The sequence below is a fragment of the Agrilus planipennis genome, unplaced genomic scaffold (assembly GCF_000699045.2).
Source record: "Agrilus planipennis isolate EAB-ADULT unplaced genomic scaffold, Apla_2.0 scaffold33, whole genome shotgun sequence".
NCBI classification, from domain to species: Eukaryota; Metazoa; Arthropoda; class Insecta; order Coleoptera; family Buprestidae; genus Agrilus; species Agrilus planipennis.
The window spans coordinates 1,944,206-1,959,473 of record NW_020438896.1 but is presented as its reverse complement, the minus strand read 5'-3'; the positions used below and the strand labels follow the sequence as shown (position 1 = coordinate 1,959,473).

The window sequence follows — 15,268 nt, the reverse complement described above, 5'->3', positions numbered from 1 at the left end:
ACGCCATCTCCCTCACTTTTCGAGTCAAGAAATTATTACAACGACATACGGCTAAGGCACGTTCATTAATATATGTGTATGATCGGGACCACCTTGGTAGAACACGAAAGCAATGGTAATGGCCCCTGTCATAATCCTTTTTTTACATTTTATTATTTGTTGATAATTAGTTTTGTATTTATCAACAATTTAAATACTGAATGTGAAGTTGACAAATAACGGTTTTATTTTATCATTCTTATTCATTCATTCATATTTATCATATTCATATTCATTTTCATGCTGAAGTAGTTTTTACCGCCTCCAAAATCTCTTCTCCAATTTCGAAATTTCACAACACGATGACTTCCTTAGATAATAATAATAAAAATAATAATAGTTTATTTCTTTGTATACCATATTGACTTTCATGCTCTCTTACTCACTGCAATATACTCGGATTATAAAGTTCTTCAGCAAGCAACGGTTATTATCACAATCCCAGTAAGTGTTTAGCTATGATATCTTACCAAACCGTCTAATAGCAAAGTTTGGCGAATCAGAAGACACTAAACTAAAAGAAGTACTCACCGAAATAGACTTAGGCGTTTTGCGGCGGCCCTTAGCGCCGATTCCATAGCCGAGGCCCAAACAAATCGCTTATTTGTTTGTCACTAACAAGAAAACGCAACTCCGATTCCTCATAATTGGAAATTCGTTATCACCGAAGTACCACTACCTATTTTGGGAGTCGGATTTCCTGAAAGCGCACAAATTGCTACTTGATCTCACCGGCCATCGTCGTATAGATCAAACAACAACCTAATCAGAAAAACGAATTCTATGTGTTGTACAGTCCTAACAGTTGGAATGATCAAATCAATTTCACCGTCTGTTAAAATAGTAAATATGTAAGTAAATCATTTTGTTAAACATCACATTGTAACTACTGGGACTCCAATCTTCTGTAGTCGACTGCCCCCAGACAAATTAAAAGCTGCAAAGCACTAGCTTCAGTGGATGTGCGACTAAGGTATTTGCCGCCAATCAATAAGTCCTTGGGCCGGCCCCCTGCACATGATGCGAAAACCTACTGGTGGTTGGAGACCTCGTGTGGACTGTCGTGGTCTTGACTGAGTGACCCTGCCTGATCGATAACCAATTCCACTTCCTTCACCACATTACTGTTTTTTCAACTAAAGACTTGACCAGGGCATACTACCAAATCACAGTCCATTCGGAAGATATCTCGAAAACGGCCGTCATTACCCATTTTGGACTTCGAATTTACTCGAATGAGTTTCGGACTCTGTAATGCGACCCAGACTTTTCAAAGATTCATGCATGAAATCCCCCGAAATTTGCATTTTATCTTCGTTTATTTGGATGACCTCCTCGTTGCATCTACCAACGAGAAAGAACATAAAATTCACCTACACAAAAACTTTGAGAGATTCAGAGATTATGGTGTAACAATCAACATGTCTAAATGTAAATTTAGCAAACCTTCAATGTCATTCCTTGACTATTTGATAAATGGAAATGGTTTAAAGCCATTGCCAGATAGAATCCACGCTGTTTCAAAATTTAAACTTCTATATAATAAATATATNCAGTGGAGGCTTATAAACTTCTAGAGAAGATTTATCCCAAAAGCGGCACACATACAAGCCCCGTTAAACGAATAAGTTCTCAAGGAATATCGAAAGAAAAATGAAGCAATCTCAGGGAGTGAAAATGCCATTCGCGTCCTTAAAACCTGAAAAACAGCCCTCGCAGAAGCTGTATTACTAGTTCATCCGGCTCCAAGCAAACCCATAGGACTTACCACAGATGCATCCATGGTGTAGTCCTTGAGCAACACCATGGACAACAACTGTCTTAGCAACAGATAAAGGCTAATCTCGTTAGCAGAGACACCTCAACTTTATAAGCCAGTTCTCCACTGATGTCCGCTACATTTATAGTTTGGACAACATTGTTGCAGACAGCCCCTCCAGAACGAAGATTGGCACAGCCAACCACCAAGTCAAGCTCAATAAAGGCTGCTGAACAACGTAATGACCTACAATAAAGCTTACAAAACGACTCCAAAAGTGGTCTCACAATTTAACCAATCTATTTGCCACTTTCTGACGGAGTAATTCTCAGCTATGTTGAGGGGAATAAAACATGTCCGTATGTCCCCTCTTCTTTTCGACACACTGTATTCGAGAAGTTCCATTCTCTAACTCATCTTAGACAACGTGTGTGACCGGTCCGTACTGGGTCGGGTATGAACTCAACTAATAATTGGTGTCAGAAAGGTAAACAAATAAAACAAGCTCTTTATTTATTTAATGGAAAAAATTGACAGTAATTGTGACCGTCAATTGTGGTAGAACCTTTTATCTTCACCCAATCAGATCATTACACCTTAACAATCCATTTTGAATATATTCTGTGGCTATGAGATCAGAGAAGTGACAGTCAGCGTCTTTATGTATATTCAGGGAATTTAGGGTTTGTAACTATGGCTCTATGGAAGTCAATAAGAAATAGGCGGGATAGGTTGGACACCTTTCAGACACAAAGGTCTAATCTAAATCTAACAATTGAAGCTACCAATTCTCCCACATTCATTCCCGCCCCTGCTAGGCAGCAACCTGACATTTTGGACATCTTCGTCACGAAAAATGTCAACCATTCCGCTGAACTGATCGCGCTAGACGCGTTAGATTCCGACCACCTTCCGGTCCTAATAGAAGATGGTCGCCCAATACTTAATCTACCAAAACCAATAACTTCGCTAGATTGGCTACATCTCCGTTACACTATTGAAACTGCTACTTTTAGATGCACTCAAATTCGCACAATAGCGGAACTCGAAGAAGCGGTAAATCTCCTGTCAAACGAGATTACCGACGCCATCGAACTCTCCACATCTTCCCGTCCCAACTCGACCGCGACGAAAACTCAGCCCCCTGATATTCTTGCACTCCTCAAAAGGAAAAACAGTACTCGTCACTTATGGCAAAGGCACCGCAATCCCGTTCACCGTGCCGAACTAAATGCCATACAGCGTGAACTTAAATCTCGCCTTACGGAAGTTCGGAGCGCCTCTTTCGACCATTACATCTCACAGACAGAAATTCACCCTCAAAGTGCTTGGAAAGTGATCCGCCCTCTCCGAAACAGTGCTCCCCACCTCCCGCCCCTAAAACAAAACGGCACTGTCTACTGTTCAGGCGAAGAGAAGGCTGCAGCTTTCGCAAACTCTCTCTGCCTCCAGTGCTCTCCACTACCAAGGCCTGTGGATCTCGCCGTCTTTCATGAGCATACTGTAGCGACCACGAACGTGATACGTGTGTGTGAGCGGCTTATCGATTCGCCGACTGTAAACGTGTGTGTCGTACTTGCGTACCGGGAATGTAATTAAACAGTTCAAAGAAAACGAGACTTTTCCGGACGGCTCGAGAAAATTCCCGAAAGGGACCAAAAGAGTATTTAAAAGAAGAGACGATCGCCGAGGTAGTAGAAATAAATTGACCGTTGTAGAAGAGAAAGAGTAGAAATAAATTGACCGTTGCAGAAGTGAAATAAATAGAGCAGTGAATAGTAACAGTAGTGTAAATAAATAGAATAATTACCTAAGTGTAGTAATAATTTAATAATGTTTTTAAATTCAAAAAAATTAATTAGAATATTCAAGAAACAGAAAAGAAGATAAAAGTGCAGGAAGAATTGATTTTTAACGGAAAGACAAAACCAATCGAAGGGGATGTTGGCGCATCTAGTACACTCAACGAAGCCAGCCGAGGAAGCGGTATAGAGTCAAGAACACGAGTAAAATCACCAACGTTTGAAGGAAAGTCCTCATGGACAACGTACCACAAGCAATTCGAGGCGGCTGCTAAGGCGAATAACTGGGCGCCTAAAGAAAAAGCCACTGCGTTGACCGTTGCGCTTCGTGGAGATGCATGTGACATTTTGAACACCTTTTCCCCGGAAGAATTGGCGGATTATGAACAGTTGGTAAAACGGTTGGAGTTGAGCTACGGCGAGACTTATTTAACAGCGGTGTATCACATCTAACTGAAAACCTGTCAGCAGAAATCAACGGAATCCCTACAAGAATTCGAGGCCGATATTGCGAGACTGTCTCGACTGGCCTATCCTAATACTCCAGAAGAATTGATGGAAAGGTTGGCAGTGGAGGCATTTACTGATGGACTTCGGGATAGTGACATTCAACAACGAATACGCCTTGACCGACCTAAGACGCTAGCTGATGCATTGCCTCGTGCATTGGAGTATGAAACTGTTAAACCGCCCTACAGCAAACAGGAAAGGGTTCGGCTACTGTGCGAAGAAACGGATTCTTTAGAAGAAACCATCTGCCGAATCACCTCCAAGTTCGATAAAGCAACTCGAAAGCTAAGATGTTGGAAAACGGTGAACTAGGTCATACGAGGAGGCAGTGTAGGAAAAGTACTCCTTTCCCAAGTACTCGACGTCAAACAGACTGCAAGCAGTGTGATCGAATGGAAAAGAACGAAGAGGCAATGGTTACCTGACAATATAAAACACGACCAAGAAAACGACCCGGACTTGAAGAAGATAATGGAATGGAAAAAAGAAATAAAACGACCAACGTGGCAGCATGTTTCTTCCTTTACCCAAGTACTAAAATCGTTATGGGCTCAGTGGGACTCAATGGTTTTGGAGGACGGCATCCTGAAGCGTGTTGTTGAAAGTCCAGATGGAGAGGAAGATAGGAAGCAACTAGTTATTCCTCGAAACAAGGTTAGAGAGGTGTTGCAGTATCTTCATGAAGGATCATCTGGTGGCCATTTTGGAATGAATAAGACGCTTGGGAAAGTTCGACAGCTATTTTATTGGGTGAACTGTAAGGAAGATGTCAAGGATTGGTGTAAGAAGTGTACCACCTGTGCTGCAAGTAATGGACCACAGAAAAGGCCAAGGGCGCCAGTGCGTCAATACAATGTCTGTGGCCCCTTCGAACGAATGGCAATCGATGTGGCGGGTCCATTCCCAGAGTCCGAGAAAGGTAAGTATATCGTGGTCGTTATGGACTATTTTAGCAAGTGGGTTGAAGCCTATGCCCTTCCGAACCAGGAGTCGGAAACCATAGTTTTGGCGTGCCCTTGGAGTTGCACTCAGACCAAGGGAGGAATTTCGAATCGGATATATTCCGTGAAATATGCGAGCTCCTAGGAATAAAGAAAACTCGAACCACTCGGACTGCATGGTTGAACGAATGAACCGGACCTTGATTAAATATCTCTCCAAGGTAGTGTCTGACCACCAAATGGACTGGGGCCGCTATTTGCCTGGCTGGCCAAACACCTGCCAGTGTCCTTTTTGGAAGGGAGTTACGACTACCTTGTGACCTCAAATTCGGCTGTAAACCAGGAGATGACCTAGCTGGAGAAGATTATGTTACCAACCTCCGAAGCAAGCTTAACGATATCCACGAGTCGGTGCATGCGCAGATTCCTAATGACAGGATTAAAGAAAACTACGACATCAAGGCTACAGCAGGTGGTTACCAAATTGGAGATTGTATAATCCTCGTCGTCGCCGTGGACTATCACCTAAGTTCCAACAGAATTGGGAAGGACCCTATGAGATAGTGAAGAGGATTAACGACGTGATCTACCAAATTAAGAAAACTCCAAATCGGAAGCCGAAGGTAGTCCATTTTAATCGCTTGGCTCCATTCGCCGGTGCAAATGAAGAGGAAGCGCGGGCCAGATTTTTAAGAACTATTCCTTCCGAGCCCACATTCGAAGAGTTCATGAAGGAAGGCCCCCATGTTAACAGGAGATTTGGAGTGACGAAAGAAATCCAACGAGACCTCTTTGCTATATCCAAGGAATATTCTCTGGCCCATTGCGTTTCAAAGGATTTCAGAATGAGCCGTGGTATCGCGTTCGAGTTCAAACGCAGATTTGGCGGTTTGGAACATCTTGAAGACCAATTTCAGAAGGGAAGAAGACTGTTGTGCTTGCCTGACAGACGACGCAATATCCATTACCTGATAACTAAAGGAAGATGCTCTGATAAACCAACTTATAGAGACCTTTGGGACGCAGTAATGGAACTACGCAGACATTTTCTGGAGAATAACCTACAGAAGCTGGCGATTCCGAAGCTTAGTTGTGGACTCGACAACCTAGATTGGAGGATCGTACGAAACATGATCGAAGTCCTGTTCCGCCGTACTGGAATGGACATTTTGGTTTGCAGTTATAACCCGAATCGGACCAATCATGAGAAGACCGTGGACTGTTACTTCTATTCTCGGAGTGGATGTCGTGAAGGCGAGAACTGCAGATTCCGGCATGATCCTGCGAAACGGAAAGTTAAAATGTTTCGGGACAAAACATCCTTAAGGAGGGGGCAGTGTAGTGACCACGAGCGGGATTGTGTGCGATCGGGCATACGTGTGTGTGAGCAGCTTATCGATTCGCCGACTAACAATATCCTTCCCGAATACTAATACGGTTTCCGCCGCCGCCATGGCACTGGCTAACAGCTCGTCCGTGTTTCTGAACATATTTCCGATAGCCTTAACAAACGTCTTCACACCGCCATGCTTCTTCTGGACGTTCAACAAGCCTTCGACCGAGTATCACACGAAGGACTCATCTCAAAACTTATCACCCTCTACACCCTACATTATTATTACATTATCGGGGTAATAAGGTCCTAAGGTCCTTCCTCTCGAATAGATCCCTTCGTGTTCGAGTTGGTTCTGCCCTTTCTCCCAGCAGACCAGGCACGGCCGGCGTTCCCCAAGGCTTAAAATTATCTCCCCTTCTGTTCACTTAGATTCGCGATAAATCTCCGCACTTCAGTGACAGATCACCCGAACCTGTCTGTCTCGACGCTTTCTGCCTTCTTTTCCAAACCAAACGATCGTTTTAGAAAGCCCTGTCACCTTCTAGAATGAACTGCTACCTCTTCCGCTCACCGCCATTCTCTAGTTTCGCCTTTTAGCGCGAGTGCCCATCCATCCCTTCAGTGTTGGGCCACCCTCTTCGCAGTTCATTTCCCCAACCTCCCTCCCTCACCTCTTTACCTATCTCCCACTCAACCCTCTCCCCTTCCCCAAACTTCTCCCAGTAGTCATAATTAACCTACAGGTTGATCTACTAACTCGAGGAGGGTTTTTAGTCAGTAGGCGTTCTCACCAGGAGTAAATCTGACACTACCCCCTTTTGGGGGGTGTCTTTAGAAGATTTCCCCTCCTCGAGGTTAAAATAAAAAAAAAATAAAAAAAAAGATCAGAGGCCATACTAGTTCGAACGATTCGTGCTTTCATACGTACCTTACAACTAAAGATATTATTCCTTATGTCTACCAGCTACCGCAGCCAACGAATACCACAACCGGCACTCACTTATCACTGCCTAGATAGCGACGCCGCATTAAACCAAGTGGTTTAATACTCAACAATATCTACAAGGTTTCAACAACTGAGCGGTCGGTTTTTAGGTAAGATAAAGACTGATTAACTAATTAATATAACCAATAGTCTAGGACCGAGTACGCAATGTCACCTTGTAGTTCTTTGTTCCCTTATCCCTCATCATTACAAACAACCGTCGTTTCCTCGTCCGACCGAAGAAACGCCCACCCAAGAGCGTTTCTCGTTCCAGGCATCAGCCTTTTCAGAAATGGCTTTCCCCAAGGGTCCCGCACTCTTGGAAGGACTCTCCCTCGCCAACGGCATCGTCCTTGCCGACGAGTTTAAATAGAACCTGGTCGTTCTGGACAATTTTATACGTCAGCACGCTAACAATGCAACCACGCCCATGTTAGAAGACATCAGAACCAGCACTTCCTCCATTGCCCCGTCCTAACAGGTACACGTCAAAAATGTACCAAACAAAGCTTCTACCACCGCTGACGATAGTTGCCGAACTAAACGTCGAAGGCGAACCCCATTTCTTTCGTCGTCTTCTGCGACGTCAACGGACATCTAGTCCGAACCTGAAACTCCAGCCCATGGCGTCTCAGTTCTTCCCCTAATTGCTATTCATCAAAAGGCTTAAAATTCTCCATGGCATGGAAAACCACGATATATCTGCCCAAAGAGTAATCAACACCAGCAACTCCATCAGGTGTATCCTAACTGTCTCGTGGACTACCGCCGCCTATTTTCTCTCCTCGACGTCGAATACTCAACAAACCAGCTCTGTCAAGACAGGGACCTTCACGTCGTCCTTCGCGGAGTCTGGGAGTCCAACTCCATATACGACATACAGTCCAAATTGTCACATAAAAGTTTCGCTATCCGTGGTGTCCACCACATGTCGAACGGTAGCAAAGTCACTAGTGTCCGTTCGCCTTCACAGATCTGACGAAAAATCCAAATCAATTTTCGAACTTGACATGATCTCTAGACTCAACGTTAAAGTTAAGTCTAAAAGAGCCAACATGGGTCTGTTCCTTCTGCGGTCGCAATCATGTCTCAGCCGAATGCAAGGCAAAAGACACCACTCCTTCCTGCGCTAGCTACAAAGAAAGTCACCGTGTTACCTGTCGCGGTTGCGCGAAAATTCCGCGCAGAACCGACTTCCTGAAAAAAAACATCACAACTCCTACTGCTCCAAAGAGTGCTCAACCAACCGCCCGTTCTCCTGTTGCCTCCGTAATGACGTCCCACAAAAGTCTTACGCTGGGGCGGTGAGAGAATTCCTGCCACACCCCCCACATTTCCAACCAAACCCCAAGCACCGTCACAACATCAGGTGCAACTGCGTCCTTTCCGGATAAAATTCAAGTTATCGTCCAAACAATGGTATTCAATTTAGGCGCCGTCCTCCAACCACACACCAATGTCTAATACAGGCCACTCAAATAGTTTTCGATCAGTTACCTGGAATGCTCATGGCAATAGAACACTTCCTCGAGGAAAGGTCAATTGATGTTGCCTGAATTACCGAAACTTTCTTATCTCACTAAATATGTCTATGTCTCAAACTTCACAACCTACAGAAAGGATCATGAAAACTCCGGCGGCGGCGGCGTATACACTCTCATTAGGAATTCTATTAAACACAAGCCTATCTCAATCATCTCATTATATACTCCCCCCAAACGAAGAGGATCTTTCAAATCTTTCCCAACTACTCCCACCAAACGTATCGACCATCGTGGCAGAAATCTTAATACCAAACACGTCTCCTGGGGCTGCCGACATAATAATAAAAAAGGCATTTCGCTTGCCAACTCTATTAGCTTCGATTTCACATATGAAACTCTTCCATATCCCACGCACTTCTCGGAATGTCACATTTACCTTCCAGATATCCTTGACATCTTCGTCACAAAGAACGTTAATCCCACCGCCAACCCTACTCAACGAACTCAGCTCAAACCACCTTCCTGTTCTAATCGAAATCGGTCACCCAACTTACAATCCCCCAAAGCTAACATCCTCGTAAGACTTGCTACATCACCGTACTACACCCTTGAGACATCTTCTTTTAAGTGCACTCAAATTCGCACGAAAGAGGAATCCGGTGAAGCTGTAAATCTCCTTTCAAACGAGATTACCAGCGCCATCGAGCTCTCCACGGCCTCCCGCCTCTCTTCCTCTCCATTCAAAACTCTCCTCGCAACCATTCTTGACCTCCTTAAGAGGAAAAACAAGACCCGCCGTCTATAGCAACGACACTGCTCTTCGAAACAGAGCTCGCCATCTCCCTTTACTAAAATAGAATGGCTACCCCTACTCTTCAGACAAAGAAAAAACTGCAATCTTCGCAGACTATGTATGCCTCCAGTGCTCCCCATTACCTAGTCCAGTGGACCTTGACGACTTTCACTAACGTACCAATACTGTCTCCCAAAACTTCGTCCCCTCGTAATTCAACCTTAAACACACTACCCCCATGATATCTCTCTTACCATCTGTTCTCTGAAAAAGAGAAGAAGCCCCTGGCGCTGACGAAATTTCCGTCAACATCACAAACTCCATCAGACAGCTCCACCACTTCCTTTTGGTATGGAAAGAAGCCACTGTCGTCTGTCTCCCCAAAAAAAGGGAAGCCCCTTAGCTCTTCCTCAAGCTACAGGCCCATAATCCTGCTAAATTCGTTGAGCAAAGTAGTTGAATACATCCTTCTCGATTGACTTTTAGACCACGTGGAGCAAAACAACCTTCTCTCCAATCATCAACACGATCTCAGCAGGCATCACGGCACTGACCAACAACTTCTTCGCATATACAAATACATCTCCGATAATCTTAACAAGCGGCATCACAAATCCATGCTTCTTTTTGACATCCAGCAAGCCTTCGAGCGAGTCTGGCACGAAGGCCTTATCTCCAACCTTATCGCTCTTAACATACCACATTTCCTAATTGGAGTTATCAGGTCCTTCCTCACAGACAGAAGCCTTCGGGTGCGCGTTGGCTCTGTTTTCTCCGTCGATAAACCCGTCACAACCGGTGTCCCACAAAGTTCCAAATTATCTCACATTCTTTTTAACCTGTTTTACGTGGACATGTCCTCCCACATCTCGTTTCTGGCTGTTCTTTACGCTGACAACATTGCCCTCATAAACTCTGCGCAAACCAATCTCCAAAGCACAGCGAAAATTAATTAGTAATTAATAACCCAGGAGTCGTCTTCTACAGAGCCCTAAACTGGCAACGCCACATCTCAGCCGCTCGTAACAAGATCCTGGGTGCATTCATCGCACTCAAGCCTTTCTTCCGAAACAACTCTATCCCCCAACAAACAAAAATTCGTGCGTTTAACGCTATCATTAAGAGCATTTGCTTCTACGCTCTTCCCCACCGCCTGAAACTTCTGCTAGGCACCTACATGCGGAGAATTTCTAAAACTGTGTTCAAGTTTAAGACAGTTATAACACGAATGCTTCTTTTTAACAAAATCTGATCGTTCGGCGGAATTAATCTTTTTTGCTTTTTCACAATCGTTGATTTCGTGCTCCTTCACATTAAAAAACAAACACAGTCTTTCTTTTCCTCTAGCTGTAAACAAATCTGCAGCATTTGATACGGTCATGGATTCTTCTTGCACTTTTTGCCTTTTTAATTTTGCAATTTTTTCACTAACCTTTAGATCGAAACCTTGAACAGCCATCGAAATTCTCAATTCATTTAGCACGTCTTCGATAAGGAACTTCATAAGATCAGTCTGTCCTTTGATTCAATCGAACAACACGCATTACTTAAATAACAAAACGCTACATTTTTATTTTGTGGCTACCCGCGCAATAGACTTTCCGGTATCGAAGGTTCTATAAGTACCTAGATATAACAACACAAAAAGTTTCGAGAGCTCTTAAATGTAAGTGCTTATAACACTAATTGCAATGGTTCTCTTCGCGATCGAAACGATTCTTTAAACTGTTTAATTCCAGTATTTAATAAAAGCATTATCTTCTTTATCTAAATCTTGATTTTCGTTAACCTTCTTAAAACGGTTCCAAAAATGTAACCAATTACGCACATTTCCATTAATTTTAAAACAGTCGATTGACGGCAGTTTCAGATTTTTGCTCGTTTGCGCCTGATTATTCACGTTTTCCGGTTTGTTTGTGATCCATTTCTTAGCACTTTGTCATCCCAATAAGTAATAATAATAACTCTCGCCCTGCCACAGTCCCCAAATGTTATGTCAAGTAGAAACGGGTTAAATAATATAATTGGAAAACCCTTTTTTAAACAAGCAAGATAACATACTTTATCAAAAATGAAAACGGTATAATTACTCTAATTACGCTGTACTGTTACCGGTTCGGAGTTTAGGGGAAACGCATCCCACTGGCTGCCCACAAACTTCTCCACACTAAGATGCACCAATCACCCCAACGGAATCAAACCACCTAAGTTAGTCATATACATCTAACAATCTTAAACCACAAAATATTTTTTCTTACGAAAGAAATTTCCGTGAACAAAATAAATTTATGTCCTGCTCGGACTGCGTGCAGTGGTACGGATTGACGAGAGAATGGGGTACAGCCCACTCAGCCAACAAACGAACACCCCCAGCGACAGTGACACTACTGGAACCTCTTAGACTTCAGACTTCCTGAACAGCTTTTCACACACAATGAATCACCTATAGACTTCAATTTTTTCTTGGAAGACTTCCGCATTTGTATGAGAAAGTCAAACCCATCCCAGCAAGCTATCATTCTCGACATGCAGCATCTTCTTATAAAGACTTACGAAATAAAATCAAAATCAAAATATGTATCATAATTTTGCATTCATTAGTTCTATTAAAAAAAATGTTTCGGGTGCAGGTGGAAGTTAAATGTCAATTTATTCAAAAACTATTTGATAATTTAATTGACGCCAATTGATTGCGTGTCATTTGTGCTTGAAGATTGAACTATTATGACAAGCGGAGTTTATTTTTAATACGCTTTTATTAGCTTGACCTGTTTGTAAATATGTTTCGGAATCTTTCAACGTAATTTTCATTGACTCTAAGACGTCTAATTGATTTGAAAATTTACACACGTATGAAATACACATGACAATACAAAAATTTAACTGATCCTACTCTGTGACCCCCTCTCCCAAGAGCGTTTTCGTGCGGCGGGGAAGTAATAAAAAGAAAATTAATTTAATTGATTGTAAAAAAGTGTGGGTACTTGATATTGATTGCTGTAAATATATCAGTAGTATCTATTCATAAAGGTAGACTTATTATAAAAATACAATAAAATGCACCCCACGCTTTTTTTACACTAGTACTTATAACCTATGTTTTTATGTTTTGTCTTATTTATATACCATTGTTGCTAGTCCCGCTAGGTAAGCTACCATTACAACAGTACAACAGTTGCTGTCGCTAGCATAGACATAGAGAATGAATTGAGCAATACCCTCATGAAATTAACTATTCTCTAGAAAGAGAGAAAACGATCGTGCGGACGTACGTAGACATACATTACTGGACGTGCCTTAGCCGTATGTCGTAATAATTTCTTGGCTCGAAAAGTCAGGGAGGTGGCGTATGGTTTCGGACTAGTGCCATCTCTTTCATGACACGCTCACGCACTATCGTCAGAGAGATGGATATTGTCCGAAACTTCGTTCCCCCTCTTTCTTTTGTTGTACCACAGTTCTGACCGCTAAGGCATGTCCATTAGTAAACGTCGATGGTGCGGTCGATACTTTTCTCTTTTCCTCTTTCTTTACCTCATTTATCCACTCCTGTAAGACTGAAAGTAGACCAATCAAAATTCTAGAAAAAGACAACTATTGGCCGCTTCGTTACATTTTTTGTGCGCATGTCCACGATTTTACACATGCGCAAAGAAGAAAATTAGTTAAACGCATGCGTTCTTATTTCTAAAATTTGTTTTGTTTTGTTTGCCTTTAACTAATTTTGCGCACAAAAAGATGTAACGAACACGACTAATATGTCGATGCGCACAATCGCTTTGCCTCCCTCACACATTTCTGCCTGTATTTACTTTATAGCTAGATAAGAAAACACAATCCATAGATAATAGACACAATCATTTCTCTATGTCTGCGATCGCGACCGCCTTATGTCTGAAGTACTCTAAGCATTATCCAATAGGCATTAATCTATGGGTGTCGTCATTCTGTATCAATGAATAATATCAGTATGCACTTTATATTTATTGTTTGCTAAAACACTAATGTTAATAAACAAATAAAGTAAAGTCGTAAATCGTAAGAAACCGTATTTAGTTTAATTAAAATTTGTTTGGTACCTTGCATCCTTCAGACAATTCTTATTAAAGTAATTTTCGTAAATTGTTTGGCAATGGAAACCATACGACCAAACATACGTATAGAAATCCCAAACAATGTTAATGAAGCAATGGATATCGATAATCAAGAAAGTGGTGAAAATGAGGAAGGTGAGATTCAAGATTCCGTTGACATGAATCAATGTCTCGAAAGCTTCGATGATTTCCAAACAAAAATAATTCCAGTAAATCAAACAAAGGTAATAATAAAATTTTTACAAATAGAAATGGACTCATCTATGGAGTTTTAGGTTTGGATGAATGAAGCTGGTGGTTTTTCTACAGGTATTGATATACTAAATAAAGGGACCAACGAAAGACTAGAAGAAAGAGCTAAAAGATTTGGATTAAAGCCCAATGAAATACAAAATTTTACAGAAGAAAATTTACAAGTGTTACAGGACAGTCTAGGTGTTAGCTATAAAAATGAGAAAGAAATACGATTTGAAGCCATACACATGAGAGGAACTGATGATCTGAGCACAGAAGATATATTTGAATATTTTAAGAAATATGGACCTAGCTATATTGAATGGATAAGTGATGATAGTTGTAATGTTGTTTGGGAAGACAAGTTATCCTCAGCTAGAGCTTTATATTTTACCTCAAAAGCTATTCAGGGTAATTGTTTAGGCTAAACTTCTGAAAGCGACTCACTGATAGTCAAAACCTATAACACAATAGTTTTGGCATAATCTGTTTCGGCAAGTCCTGTCCTTGATCTAATATATTCACTTAATGGCACTATGTACAGTTTAGCTAAGAAAATTAGGTTAGATGAGACACTAAGGTGTTACATTATGCATGGATGAGATGCAAGTAGGTTAGGTTAAGTTTGGTGCTAAAATGGCCCAATAATTAACTTCTCTGTGTGCAAGAAGTTATTCCATGCAAATAGTTTTAAAATTCTCAAAAAGTATTACTCAATTCCGTATTCATTGGACTCCTTTTGGAAGTTTTACCATTGTTTATTTGTCAAAACAATACCTGATTCAATTATGCTTTATTATACTTATTAAATTATTTACAATGATATTTTATTTAGGGATGCCTGTAGAAGGCCCATGTAACCCATTTGTAAAGGAGTTAGAAATAGCTGAAACAGAAGAGGATGAAAATAGAGGACATAGTATATTATTACAAAATAGAGAAATTGAACTACAAAAGGAAGATAATGATGATAAAGAAAATTCAACAAAATATATTCATATTCTTGACATAAAGATTCCAATTCCTCCAGGCTATTGGAGATTAGGTTTGGATCACCCAAAATCAAAGGGTATTTTGATGCGGTTTTCATTTAGATCTGACAAGAAACCATTTAAGGTAGAGAAAAAATAATGAAAACAATAATGATAGTAAAGTTTGTTCATGGTAATTGCTATTACAAAATCTGCTGCATTCTAACAAAAAGTACAGTTTTATTAAATTTCTATCTTTTTTAAAAAAGTATGTTAAGACTTCAATTTATTAATATAATAATTAATTCTATATATTTAAA

General features: G+C 41.4%; 1 protein-coding gene across 1 annotated transcript; it reads left to right on the top strand.

Annotated features, from left to right (window-relative positions):
• Positions 1-13,590: 13,590 nt before the first annotated feature.
• On the top strand, positions 13,591-15,130 carry LOC108744490 (nuclear cap-binding protein subunit 3). The gene is made up of 3 exons (XM_018480278.2): positions 13,591-13,967; positions 14,019-14,388; positions 14,813-15,130. Exons 1-3 carry the CDS (start codon positions 13,782-13,784, stop codon positions 15,106-15,108), a joined length of 852 nt encoding a protein of 283 aa, XP_018335780.1. The 5' UTR covers positions 13,591-13,781; the 3' UTR covers positions 15,109-15,130.
• Positions 15,131-15,268: the final 138 nt, after the last annotated feature.